Genomic DNA, 14,726 nt, shown 5'->3' on the forward strand with positions numbered 1-14,726 from the left:
TTTGTTCAAATTATAATGGGCATAAGGATTGAGAAGCAAGGAGGTCTGCCCAGAGTAGGGGCAGTGGATAAAGAAGGGGACGCTTCCACAGGTGAGATGCCATTTGAGCTGAGCACCAAGGGGTGGTTGCAATAATTCACTAAGTAGAGAAGGTGGGAAAGGATAGTCCAGGAAGAAGGAACAACATGCACAGAGGCATAAAAGCCCCAGGTATATTCTAGGCCTGTGAAATAATTTTGTGGTTATGGAATGTAAGAGTGGAAGCTATCTTGGGAGAGGGGAACAGGAGAAAGTTCTGGGAGATGAGTAGAGGCCTGTTTGCCATGTGCTTTAAGTGCCATTCTATGGAGTCTGAATTTATCCTTTAGGTAATAGGAAACCATCCTTAGATTGGTTTTTAATCAGGGGAATTACATGATCAATAAGTATTTTATAAAGGGAATTGCGGAAAGAAAAGAGAAAATTCTGGAGTGCTAAGACGGATAGGAGGGGGAAAATGTTGGCAAGAAAACTAATTATGGTTCTATTGAAATGGCTCAAGTAAGAGATGATAAAAAGCTGAAAAGCAAAAGGATGAGATGGAAGAAACAGGTTTGAAGGAAATGTAGGAGCTCAACACACTCCGGGAAGTGATTGGACATAAGGCAACAAAGAAAGAGGAATACAAAATGACTCTGCAGCATTTAGCTTGGGCAAATGTTGTGTGATTATAAAATTTACTGAGATAGGAACTTAGAGGAGTGAACTGTTTCATATAGATTTGAATTGGACTGAGTGTTCTAATACACAGAGTAATTCTGCTGTAAAAGCACATCCATCGATTTTTACGTTTTAGGGTTCAATAATGATTTAGCTAAAGACTATATTCTTCTTAAGGAGATTCAGCATCTACAAAAAAATCTATTCCAAACTGGAATTCGGTAGGTACTCAATATATTCTTGTCAACAAAACAACATTGTAATCTATATATTTCTTTTGATTTTATCTCTAAACTATAAATAATCAATTCTAGGTCTATAAATCCATTTGTGTTTTCATTTAAGCAAAAACTCTCTTCTTTCAGCCATGGATAATCCTATATCCATTAATGTCTCAGTAGAAGTTTGTGAAATTATTTCCATTTTCTAGGAGGAAACAGCATAGAGCACCAACAATTTTAATGATTATTTAAATATTAAGCCATTATTTTTGAACTAATCCTAAATTTGGTCTTAACACTAGATATTATTGTCACTATTACATTAAAAATATATTATGTTTAATAGTCAGGTAATGGGATTGTTTCAAAGACACCTTTGTCAGTGAAAATTAGAAAAATATTCTTTTAGCTAATCAAATTTTTAAGAAGTCCATGCTTGCTTATTGTATAGAACTTCACAAAGATTTTAAAGAATTATTTTCCCCAACAATTTTTGAAGTATACGGTTCTTTTATTTGGGGGAAAAAGAGCTCCCTTTTAGAGGCAGGATGTGGAAACTAGCATGACCCAAACTGTTTACAGAAAAGCAGTCTACACCTCCCTGATTAGGTCAGGGAATTTTGCCTTTACCTGTGCCAGCTGCCTTCTATCAGCACGAAAAACAAATTGTACAATCTATGTTCACTGAACTATGACCACCTTCTCATTCTGAATTTTTTGTCCAAGAGGACCAGGGAATCCAGAAACTGAGTTAGTGGAGAGGAGTGTTGTTAGATACAATTTGTCAGAGGAAGAGGCATAGAGGGCCCACCTTAAAAACAAACTGAGCTCTCAGAATGGCTACATGTTAGAAAATGAACACAATAGGGACAGTCAGAGAGTAACTCCTGAGAATTTTTTCCCTTTTACATCATAAAGAAATAAAGATAAAAACTAAATGGTCTTGTGATGGAGAGGGCAGCCTCTCCCTCCCCGCTACCCCCAGCTGCACTGCATTGAAGGCAGCTCCATGGAATTGTTTTGAAATAAATTTAGAAACTTTGGAAGGCAGGTCCATGTTATGGTTGTTCCCACCATTCTGGGGTTAAGGATAAAAGGCTGCTGTGTCTTAAGCCTTCAGACTTTGCAGATTTCTAAATGCATTTTGTTGTATCTAGAAGAAATTTTGCACTCTTGAGAAAAGGCAGTGCAAAAATGAGTTGAGACACAATGTCCCTTTATCTCAGGGCAAAACAATCTTATTTCCCTGTAGCTGAAATAGAGGCAGGGGAAGTCAGGTTGTGGTATCTGAAATCAGCAACCTCGTATCGCTGTGCCATTCTCTCCCTGCTCTAGCACCACTCCCTTAACTTGGTATCTGTTTACTTTACAGAAGGCAGTTTTGGAGAAAGGATCATAAATATTCTGGCCCAGTACCCTAGGGGCCACAACAAGCAAAATAACACACCCGCTTAGCGATAGACCTTGTGATATTTAACTGTGTGTGTTACTTTTTTAATCCACTTTAATAACTGGATTATCCACCCTCCACACCCCCAGCCCCAACTTCTTTGCGTTCTGTTTCTGCTCTGAGGCCGTGAACACAGAAATCTCTGCAGGCAAATTACTCCAGAGCCATTGCAGAACAATCCTAGAAGGAACGGTTAAACTCACAGCATCTGGATTCCTGATCCTTTTCCGACATGGCAGGTGTGAGTGTCTGTGTAAAATATTCTATGTTTATCTTCAACTTCGTGTCCTGGGTGAGTGTTTTTCTTGTAATTATCAATTTTATGCAAGAAAGGGGATCTTGATATAAATATCATAAATGAGAACAGACTCTGCACGAGAGAAATAGGAGAGGAGGAGAGGGTATTTTCCATTTACTTGTTTGGATGTGTTTGTTCTTTCTTTGGTTATTTCAGTAATTGAAAATGAGCCAATGACTCAAAAAAGTGCACTTCAGGTTCTGTGGGGGTAAACATTTCATAAATGTTTTGATATTGTTACAAAACAATCACAGAGGAAAAAAAATACCCCTTAACTAAAAGACAATTCTTAGTTGTATATCATTCAGGCCTCCCTAGTTTAAGGACCCTGTGGGAAAAATCTGATTTGATTCCATTTGGAGCCTAATTCCTAAATTCTAACCTTTACATCTGGGTTTGAAACAGGTGGATGGTGGGGTGTGATGAGAAAGACGTGAGAAGAGGATCATTTTCAGAGATCCAAAGAAGAAACAATGGTCGTGCTAAACTTTAAAGAGTAACAGTAAAATTACTTAATCATGGAAAGATTAAACTAAGGCACTCGTTTTGTATCAGAAATTTAAAGTTAGTATTTTGATGGGTCGTTGCCCCATCTTTTAATCAACAGGGTTTGTGTTTTAGCCAGCTCTTATGTTTCTCTTGAAAGTCTGCAGACATAAGAAATAACAAACAAATTGATAAGCAAAATCTAACATTGGAAAGTTGAAAAATGAAATATGGAAAGGCAAAATGGTTAAGGGATGTTGGAAAATTGATGTTATCATTTGTAATATAAATGATACAATTAAAGATTGTTCAAAAGTAAGTCAATAGAAATAGCCCAAAATACTTAAATGAAAAAATTATTTTGTGTACTGGATTAAAAAATGGCTTATGCAGTATTAGCAGGAGAAAGTTCTGGTTTTGTTTTTTACCAGGTTATCTTTAGTAAATAGGCAGCTGGTATCTACATGTTGGTAAATTTCTGTCCTGTTAAAATAATGATGTACCTAGCTAAACTTAAATAGATGAATATAGTCTTATTGTCTAGAATGACTTTCCATTCAATGTCAGTAGCCCTAATGAGTACAAGTGATATATATTGGTAAAGTAAATAAGTAAGTGAGACTATAAATGAATAAAATAAAATAAGAAAGGTTTGTTCTTTGGACTTCCTCTTTTCCTTAGAAAAATGGGCTGCTTTTGCAAATACTAAATGAAGCTCATGAATATATGCCAGATTTTAAAAGTTTGTTCTGATAAATTTCTTCCCTTGAAATATTTAAAATTGGTTAAACATTGAGATTAGAATATAAACAAAGAAATTCCTATGTACTTTGGTTGGTTTTGCTTTTAACTTTTTATTGTGGAGAACCTCAAACATTCACAAAATAGAAAAGGATAATCAACCCCATCCTCCAGCCCCAAAAGCCATGAAACCATGGCCAATCTTTCCCGGTCCATATTCTCATCCACTTTCCCCACCCCATATTATTTTGAAGCAAATCCTGGATATACTATTTCATCTGTAAATATTTTAGTGTATATTTCTAAAAGACAAGTAATTCTTTTTTTAAAAAAATGCACCCATAATGTCATCACACTAAAAACTTAATAAGAATTTTAAAATTGATTATCAAGTATCTATCCAGGGTTCAAATTTCCAATTGCCTCACAAATGTTCCTCTTTGAATCCGAATACAAACAAGGTCCACACATTGTGATTGATTGGTTGATATATCTTTTATGTCAACTTTCATCTTTAGGTTCTCCATCCATCTTCATCTTTCCCCCACCCTGGAAGTTTTATGTACTTGTGTGTTTGGTTTGTCCTATTGCATTTTCTGCGATCTGGATTTTGCTATTTGCATACCCATGGTATAGTTTAACATGTTCCCTTGTCTTCTGTGTTATCTCTAACTTAGTAGTTGCACTTGGCAGTTTGATAAGATTCAGGATATTATTTCGGGGGATGGGGCACAACTAGCTTATAAGTGATATTTTGTTCTTTCATCAAGAGGTGTATACTGTCTGACCATCTCACTTTTTGTGATGTTGGTAGCTATTGATGCTTAAGAACCTCAACCCATCAGTTCACTGAGTTTCAAACTGGTGACATACTATTTCTATCATTTTCTTCATTTACTAGCTGGAATACTTTCAATAAGGAGAGATTTAGCATTTACTAATTGGTTACCATTAGTGCCCAGTTTTTATTTTTTAAGAAAGGCAGCATAAATGTTTCTTACTCTTTACTCAACAGATTTCAAAATGATGAGTTTATTTTCTGGTATCATACAACAGTGATAAGCAAGTATTTCTTTAAATATTCTTATGAAATAATAGATTTAAATACCATCACAGTTCTTATCCTCGTTGATGTGCAATTTATTCCATTTTTGGCCAGTGGGAGAGTCTTCAAGTTGGCTCCTGAGTCTTTTTGACGTGACCCTAATAACTTTGATAACTTCTTCACTATTTGGGATGATAAGATGTTCCAGGCTCACTTCCCTATTTCCTGCCCCAGACCTGGAATCAGCATTTCTCCAAGAAGTCTTGATATCTGTTTCTAAAAAGCTGCAACCATTGTCTCTTTATGATGCAGAATATATATGAGCCATTTAAACAAACCGAAATATAAATATGCTAATAAATGCATGGCTTCTACTTTAATAACGTCTCAAAGTCTTCAAACTAGTAGCAATCCTCAAATTATGAAAGAGTCAAAATATATCCATGTTGTATAAAAACAGCATACAAAGTGTTGATGGCTGTTTAAAATACATCAGATGTCAGTATTTCATTAAATGGCTAATGAATAGCTATTCAATAGCTAATAGGAATTTGAAACAGATCTGAATTTTAAACTGAAATGAAAAAAAAGACAGTCTAGGAAAGGGGTATGTTATAGGTTCAGGATTATAAATTTGATATAAGAGTACAAGGTGAGTTGTAGACATCTGTACAATACTGTACCCAGACATTGTTACTGCTTTCCTGGAGAGCTCTGATTATTTTATGGTTACCGTTATCTCTGTTTTTCTGATAGTGAAGTCTTTCTGATGCTACGGATTTCAGTTAGATATTTCTAACTTCCCTTAAAAGGCCTTGTTCTTCCCATCAGCATAATGATGGGACCTATAATCTTTATATGAGACATCTTGAGTAAGAGAAACAGTTGTAAAGACCAATGATAACGTCTCAGCCAACAGGTGACATCAATATTTTCATTCACAAGTTAGAGCAGGAGGAGTCTGTGAGGTTAGGGAACCATCCCTATTTTTACTCTCCCCTCTACTCCCAGCCCAGAGTTCTCAGCTGGAATTTTATAATCCTTCATAGGAAATTAGCAATTTGTCACATTTCTAATGTTTACTTAAGCAAATATTTTACGGTCCCACTGATGTGGTTTTCTTGTAGGCATCCATGGCCTTATGTTTTCAAATGAATTCTTTCTGGTGTAACTTTCGAGAAACTAAGCCTTTGCAAAGTAGGGCCAGATGTTGGAATATCTCTAAGATATGCATATGGTCATTTAAGCTAAACATACCAGTTTCTTTTGTGAGAGAACTTGAGATATGCCACATAAATATGCAGTGATTTCTATTTGTTAGAATTAGTAATTGAAGAAAAACGTGAGAAAGTAAAAATCATTCCTAATCACTCATGCTAGAGTTTGATGCAAATTAGAGTGAATTAGAGGTGCGGTAGATAATAGGTAAATCATAGGTGCAAAACCTATTTCTCTGAGTCTTGTGTCAAAACAGATAAACTGCCCACATTTTCTTATGCTCCTCTTAGATAAGTCAAGCATGGGAGTGTTGTGGATGCTTGGAGTGTCTTAGGGGTCTGGGTAAGCATGGAACACAGGGCCTTTAGCCCACAGATACAGTGGAACCATTGCCAGAGGCAGAGAGCTGTGGAAGGGCTGGCTCTTTATGAAGGAAAGCAGAGTGACGTAACATTACCAAACCCAAATGGGGGAAGGTGAGAAGGAGGAGCCAAGTTGTAAAGCCAGAGGCGTTCGCGACTGAAGGAAGCCAACGCATGAAGAGTTTTGAAGAGAGCAGAAGAAAGTCAGGAATTGAGAGAGTTCAGGAACCAGCATTTCAATGTCATCGTTGTATTTTATATGGTACCTGGGACACTAGATTGGTTGTGCCGAGCGCAATGAAGAGAGTTGAAGCAGAGCAGACATAACTATGAGACAGGATAACTGAAAACTAGGGTGCAATTATATTTCATTCTGATTGAAGAAATCCCCCAAGATAGACTTGACTATGGCTGAAATGTGTGAACTTTGTAAATACAGTGGTTGCCTGCCACTATGCAGTCAGCTTGGAACTTAAACAGTGACAAAGACACTGGAGCCCAGAGGCTAAGAGCTGAACCTCAGCTCCTTCACCACCAGCTGTGTGGCCCTGGGGAAATTGGTTAACCTCTCTGTGCTTTATAGTTCCTTATCTGTAAAATCGGGATAGTAGTAATATCTACTTCATGGGTTGTTGTGAAGTTTAGATGGGTTAATACATATAAAGAACTCAGAATAATGCTAAATAAATGTTTAAGAAACAGACGTTTCAGCCATCATTGTACAGGCTTTTTTATGAGTCAGGAGTATGAAACCACTCTGCAGAGTGATGAGTAAATTCCAATTTGGATTTCGAAACAGAGGAAGAAATAAAATGGCAAGAATTATGATAAGACAGAAATTCTTCTATCATAAATTAGAAGAATGGAAAGTTGATTTTGAAGAAACATGCAGACTGAGATTCAAATCCTGAATCTACATTGCTTTGTGGCCTGGAACATGTTCCTTGATTTTTCTTTGCCTCAGTCCCTGCACTTGTTAAACGAGGATGGTAATTTTACGCAGCAGGATCAATGGTGAAGATTAACTAAGGTACTTTATGAAAGTCTGTGACCAAGGACTGACACACAATAATAATTCAATTAATGCTGTTTTCCCAGTTCCAACAATCATATTGCTTTTTAATTTAAAAATATTGGAATCCAGTGTGATAGTATTTTAGTCCTACTCTTTTCCTCCTCTGGCCTCGTGGGGCAAGGAATCTGTGGGGCTGGAGGGAGATGCTCACCCTGAGTCTGGCCTCCACTTTGGGTACTTATCTCAAAATACAGTCACACTGGGGATTAGGGTTTCAACATATGAATTTAGGGGCATATAATTCAGTCCATAGCATATTCATAAGCAAACATCAATTACATAATTTCTTAGAATGCTGGCTCAGACCAACTGCATCCTAATTTCATAAAAAGAAGGATGTCCCATGAGAGCTGAGTGGCAACAACAGTGACTTTCTTCAAAGAGAAACCAGAAAGGGGTAGTGGGCAGTAGGCCTAGTAAGTTCTGCAGTGTCCACTGATGGCTAACCTGGGGGCCTAACACATCAGCTAATTTCCTTTTACAACCTTATCAACAGAAAGAAGGACGTACCTAGATGCTTATTTCTTAATTCATACTCCAAATTATTTAAAACATTATAAAAAGATCAGGGGCAAACCCTTAAAGCCAAACTGGAGAAAGGGCTCAAAGAACAATGATGATGATCAATCTTGTAACAACTGGGATAAAACAGGTTAGTACCAATCATGGCTCTAGACTGATTGTTCTTGATAGAAAACCAATTACTTTTAATTAATTTAATTAGCAAATTATGATACAGTTCTTAAAATATTCTCATCGATAGTTTTATAAAAACATCAGATTAAGATGATAATCATAATAGCTATTCAGATAATGTTATTTTCATTTAAAGCTGAAAGCCAGAGTGACTATTAAGCCAAACAATGTAAATCTACCTATGAAAGGAGAAAAAAGAGAAAGAAAAATATCAGTGAACAAATTGGAATACCAAAAATCCAACTGTTGTAAAATTACTGAAAATCACAGAGGGTCTCATTATCATTTGATATAAATTCTTGCAGGTTTATTTATTAACAAAGAACCACTAAAATGAGCATTTATCTCCATCTGCAAATGAAATTAGGATTTGGTGGAAAAGAGGAAAAGAAATAAGGAGAGTTTTCAGGCTCTAAAGCTGTTTATTCAAAGATTTGCAGTTTATAGTGTGTGCGTGTGCACACCTATAAGATAATTAAATTGTATAGGTTATTTGGTGATTTGGCAAAGAGCTCTTCGGTAAAAAGCTTTGGTTTTCCATTGCATTTGTTGTTTTGCAGGAGTTGAAGCATGTAGAAAGGGTGGGGCTAGATTAAGAGTGGTGCTGGATTTTTACTATGTGACCGTTGTTATCTCTTGGGATTCCAGTTTATTAATCTGAAATGAAGGGCTTGAACCTAGATGAATTTTGAGATCTTTTAGGGAGCATAGGTTCAGCTGCTGTTTGCACTCCCTATTCCTTTCACAAAGCCCCGACTCTACTCCCAAAGCAAACGTAATGAGAAGCCGTTAAGTGAAACTGCTGTTTGGGGGTTTTGGGCATATGGCCCAACCATGCATGAAAGCAATGATACTACAAAGTCATGGGGTTTGGAGGACTCAGGCATTTCTCTGTCAGAGAAGCCTCAGGCCAGAATAGTCTAGAAACTCCTCCAAGGTCTACTGCTGTGTCTGGTATGTTACCAAGCTTGTTCTCAACATCTCTATCTAATAATAGATCTTTGATTTTTTTTTTTTGAGGCCACAACATCTATACCTTAAAAAACAAAACAAAGCTGAAAGACAAGGTTTTTTTCTTACATTAAAGTAAAATGTGTTTCACATTTTATGTGTTGGTCTTGGTCCAAATTAAATAATCTGGTAAAGTCATTAAAGGAATTTTAGACTTTAAATACTGTTCCTCATTGTTCCTCTTCTCTGGGTAAGCTTTACTACCTAAAAGAGCTTATTTTTAAAAGAGCTTATTTGGGTACAAAAAGTGTTGTAAACCCTTGTTGCTTAACTGCAAATTTTGTCGAATGTTCTGCTGTTCTCTGTACATCCTGACTTCTTGAATCTTGAAGGAACGTTTGGTGATTAATCAGTTATTCCCTTCCTTTATGGTCTAAGACAGCTTCTCAAAGACAAACCCAGAGGCCCAATAAGGATATTTTGTCTTTAGACTGTTATTACCTATCTTTTATATGTTAAAATCTAGCAGAAACGCAGTTAAGAGTTGAAACATGGAAAACCATCTTTCCCCTCCCCTGTAGTGGATGGAAAACAGATTATTCTTATCAAACTTTCCAATTACAACAGAACATTTTAGCAATTATCTACACATAAATATGCCTCATTTATGTCTTTTAGGTTGTAATGGTAAAATTAATGATAAACCATTGTTACCAGATGGCTAGAGGTGTATGGAATTAGAGTTGTAGTTTATCTTAGGCGTACTCTAACATTTTTTTCTTTTTTCTGCAGCTATGTGGTGCCTCAATCCTGGCAGTAGCAATTTGGCTACGAGTAGGCAAAGATGGTCGAGAGGTAAATAAATACAAGTTTCTCCGCTGCCAAAGTAGTTTATTTCTCTTATAATGATGAAAGTAATGACAGTAATAATAATAATAAAATATTTCTATAGCATTTCCTTAACTGCCTCATGTAATCATTTGTGCTGATCTGTGATTTTATAATTTAATTAAATTTAATCAAAATTACTCACTATGTGCCTGACACTGTGCTAGGCATTGATCAATCCTTCTAGAGAATGGAGAAGATGTTATTCCCCAAATAGGAAGATTGCAATGAAAGAGGAGGTGGGAAGGGGCCAAAGCAGAAATTAGCCTCCTTCGTTATTTGCTGAAGTGCAGCCTGAAGTTATCTAGAGGATATAGACCACCTTGCCTCCCCACCAAGAGCAATTTTTGTACAAGGTATTGACAATAATTTGGCTGATTCCCAAGGTGGGGTAGTGATCCAAAAGAAAAGAAGGTGAGAAGTTCTCTTGGAGAAGAAGAATTTGAATCTGTGTTTTAAAGGCAGCAAAGTACAAAGATAGTTGGTAATTACTTGGGGCACTTGGTATTGAGGGTAACCCCTTGTGACAGTAAGATGCTGGTCACACCGGTGTAACTCAGCAGTTGACTGGCGATGTCCAGCCTCCTGACACCAAGATAAGATTAGCATGATCCCCTGTGCCCCACCGCACACCGTTCCATGGGTGGCAAAGGTCTTACCAAGATTTCTGCGGGTCTGGAGGAAGTTTAGTTCCTACAATTAATTCTAGCTCTGGTCTTTGGATTCCACACACACTGTCTCTGTTCTGTACCACAGGGTCACAAGTGTGGAAAGAGTGTGTGTGTGTGGGGTGGGAGAAGGGTGAGCATGTGGGAGGGTTGGTCTGTCAGTTTCACTTAACACGGTGCCTGGCACCATTTCCTGGCTCCCCTGCTTCCATTCTCCCAGCTCGCTTCTTCCCAGGGGTGTTCCACCCCGCAAGTTACCATTCTTATCTCATGCAGGGCAGTTACCTTGTTCTTTGTTATCTGGGCTCTTGCCACTATTCAGGCTCACATGTACTCCTAGGGCCCTTTCTAAGTATTTGCCTAAATAAAGTTTCCCTCTCTAAGAGGAATGTTGATTCCTATTTAATAATTATTAAGATATTATTAAAACAGAAATTAAGGTAATGCATTTCCTATTAAAACTTATACCACGGTGCAGTTACATGCCATTGGACATAGCCTAGTTGAAAGAAATATTAAAAGCAAAAGCAAATTGACATCTGTTCTGATTCCCTTTTTAAAAGGATTGGTGTTTTTGGACTGTTTTTTTCTTGCTCTCTCACTCTGTTTCTCTCCTTCTTTTCCTTCTTTCTTTCCTTCCTTTTTTCCCTTCTTTCTCTCTCCTTCCCCCTCTCTCTTTCTTTTTCCCTTTCCTTTCCTTTTTCCCTTTCCCTTTCTTTTATTTTCTCTTCTCTTCTTTCCTTTCTTTTATTTTCTCTTCTCTCTTTCCTTTTCTTTTCTTTTCCTTAAAATTTGCTTTCTACCGTTAGAGAACCCAGAGAATCACAGTGGCAATTCGCTGCCTCTTCATTCTGTGCCTCACCATGGTGAAGAAATTGAATGGGGGATAGGTGTGGCAATAGCTCCCTAGTCCATCAGGATTTCATTTGTTGTTTTATAGTGATATAAATATATCTGTGACTTCTTGATGCCCTTGGACTCTGAGATTTGAGTCCTAGAAGAGTATTTGAAGATTCTTAGAATCATTTAGAAACTGATGTTTGACTTTGGGACTCATAATTAAGCACAGAGATTAAAAGCTATTGATTTAGAGGGTGCTTTGGCCTTTTTAAGATGGGTATGCAGCCTGTATTTTACTTTTTAATTTAATTTTATTTCTGTTTGATGTGGGAACATTTTATTTCCCCCCAGTGCTTCTGGTAAACAAACTTGGTGTTTAGTCTAAGAAATCACACACATTGAATGTATTAAAGAACTGTTGTCCTTGAGAGGGTGTTACTGTGAATCTGGGGATAAGAATGACTTAATAGAGCTAGGCAGCATCTTTAGTTACATTTTGACTCTTGTGCTCTGTCAGCCTCTAACCCTAAACAAAAGTCAGTATCTTCCAGGACGATTTTAACCAGCTTGACTTACGTGAAATTGGCTTGATTTACTTTTATTCAAAGTCAGTGACAAAGAATCAAGACTGTGCAGAAAACTGAATTTTACTAGTGGAAAAACAGAGGAAAAAGTTTTAGAAGAAGAAACCTGAGTGCAAACACAGAAAACAAGGATGTCAGGATGTCTTTATGCACATCTTTTAGCAAAGCTTTTGGTGCTAAAGTGTCTCCTTAGGGATGCCTTGTTCTCCATCAGGATGAACTCAGCCCTGCATGAGGCAAAATGTATGCACAACCATCCTTGTCCCAGGAGATCCTTTATAATCCAAAGAGGACCCTGAGCCCTCTTCTTCAAAGTTCAGCCATGTCCCTTCCTGTAGAAATTCTCCCCTTGTTCTAAGACACACACAGACAGTGTTCATCCAAGACAGCTTTTAAAACTCTGTCTCTCCCCCAGAACAAATACCTGAACTCAGATTTCTATTTCTTTTCTGAATAAGAATAGCCACTTGTTGGGCTGGACTTAAAACAGTGATCCTCAGGTAGCCAACACATTGCTTTCTGGCCGCTCTGGCAGTGGGTCACTCTGCCCAGATCAGTCTCAGAGAAGTGCCTCATTACCTGCCAAATAAGTGCTGGCCGCACTATCCAGGTCTCACTGGTAGATATTTGACCTATTGTTTCTATATCTGGACTGACTAACCAAGTCTTCATAACTCAGCCATTGAGGCTTAAACTGTCTTAGATACCTTAGGGTTTTCCTGCATTGGCCACAATGTACTAGTGAAGCAGTCTTTGATGGTGAGTAGATAGAACGGGGTTTCTAATGCTGCTTTTTTGGGGTTTTTTTTGTCATTATCTATTTTGACTCAGTTACCATGCCTGTTTATTAACGAAACTGATTTCTTAGCTCCAATCTTAACAAACAACCCAACAACAACAACAAAAAAACAGAAAACCTGGAAAAGAGACAAAATAAAATCTTTAGGACATAACCCAGCTTTCTAAATATGTAAATCGAAACATTATCTGTAAGCATAGACTCTTAGAGACAAAGGAAGCCTTAGGTATCACAGAGGCTGACCTAATTCCCTTTATAAGTGAGAAACTGGAGCCCAGTAGGGTTAGTTGACTGTTCTATGGTTAGAAACTTAGTTATTCATAAAGACTCTGACTGGAATATAGATTTTGGTTTTTAGTGCTCTTACAACTTTAGCATATTCCTTCCTCCTGATTATCAAATAAAGGTTTTGTCTAGGCTATGAGTTGATTTAAAAAGTCTTTAAAAATGTAAAGATCATGAATAGTAGTGTGTGTTTGTTTGCTTGTTTTGTTTTTTATTTTGGTATTTCCTGTTAAAGGAGCTGGTCTACATGCTGTGCAGCAGATTCCAAGAGGCAGTCTCTGAGCTAATGTAAGACCTAGTGGTCTACCTAGAAATAGCCCAGTAGATAGAGGTCATAAGAAGTAGATGGGCTACACATAGCACTCGAATATAACAGAGGCACAAGGTTTCACTTTTTAATTGTGATTTACTTCTGGACATATCTGTAGAGCAAGAGATAGATTGAGGCTAGGTGTTATGAAAGTGATGAAGAGTATACATGTGGGGGAGAGAAGAACCAAATTATGCAGAATGGGTAGCCCAACCCATCATAATGGGCCCTAGGATATTTTCCTCAATATCCCATTACTAAATAGTCAGTCAAAATAAAGAGTCTCTGGAAGACTCTATAGACTATACTTCCTGGGAACAAGGAGATAGACTTGATATGGAATATTAGAAACTAGACTTATTTTATTTTCTTAGTTTAAATTTTTGTTTGTTTTGGCAAATGTATAGACCTGTGTAATCACTATTACTATCAAAATGCAAAGCATTTTTATTAACTCATAAAAGTTCCTTCATATCCCGTTGCAGTCAGTTCCTTCTTTCCTTCATACTCTGCTCAAAGGCCACACTGCTCTGATTTCCATCATCATAGCTTAGATTTACCTATTCTTTTTTATTTATTCCCCAAATGGATACTTTTTAAAATTGAAATATAGTTGATTTACAGTGTTGTGTTAATTTCTGCTGTACAGCAAAGTGACTCAGTCATGCATATATATTCTTTTTCATATTCTTTTCCATTCTGATTTATCACAGAATATTGAATATAGTTCCCTGTGCTATACAGTAGGACCTAGTTGTTTATCCATTCTATAGATAATAGTTTACATCTGCTAATCCCACATTCCCAGTCCTTCCCTTCTCCACCCTCCTCCCCCTTGGCAACCACAAGTCTGTTCTCTATGAGTCTGTTTCTGTTTCATAAAAGTTCATTTGTGTCATATTTTAGATTCCACATATGTTATGTCATATGGTATTTGTCTTTCTCTTTCTGACTTACTTCACTTAATATGATAATCTCTAGGTCCATGCATGTTGCTGCAAATAGCATTATTTCATTCTTTTTGATGGCTGAGTAATATTCCATTGTGTGTGTATACACACACACACACACACACACACTACATCGTCTTTATCCATTCATCTGTCGATG

General features: G+C 37.1%; 1 protein-coding gene across 9 annotated transcripts in view; it reads left to right on the plus strand.

The window, feature by feature from the left end:
- Positions 1-2,200: 2,200 nt before the first annotated feature.
- The window catches only part of TSPAN8 (tetraspanin 8), a 35,349-nt gene continuing 22,823 nt past the window's right edge, over positions 2,201-14,726 (plus strand). For 3 of the 9 annotated variants that reach the window (XM_061206482.1, XM_061206483.1, XM_061206480.1), the window contains exons 1-2: positions 2,212-2,662; positions 10,035-10,097. In XM_061206482.1, coding sequence (XP_061062465.1) covers positions 2,603-2,662; positions 10,035-10,097 — 123 coding nt within the window. In that variant the 5' untranslated portion in view covers positions 2,212-2,602. Of the gene's footprint in view, positions 2,663-10,034; positions 10,098-14,726 lie in introns of all 9 variants that reach the window. The other 6 variants (XM_061206478.1, XM_061206481.1, XM_061206477.1 and 3 more) reach the window with 5 other exon arrangements.

Source organism: Eubalaena glacialis, chromosome 11 (assembly GCF_028564815.1).
Source record: "Eubalaena glacialis isolate mEubGla1 chromosome 11, mEubGla1.1.hap2.+ XY, whole genome shotgun sequence".
Taxonomy (NCBI): Eukaryota; Metazoa; Chordata; class Mammalia; order Artiodactyla; family Balaenidae; genus Eubalaena; species Eubalaena glacialis.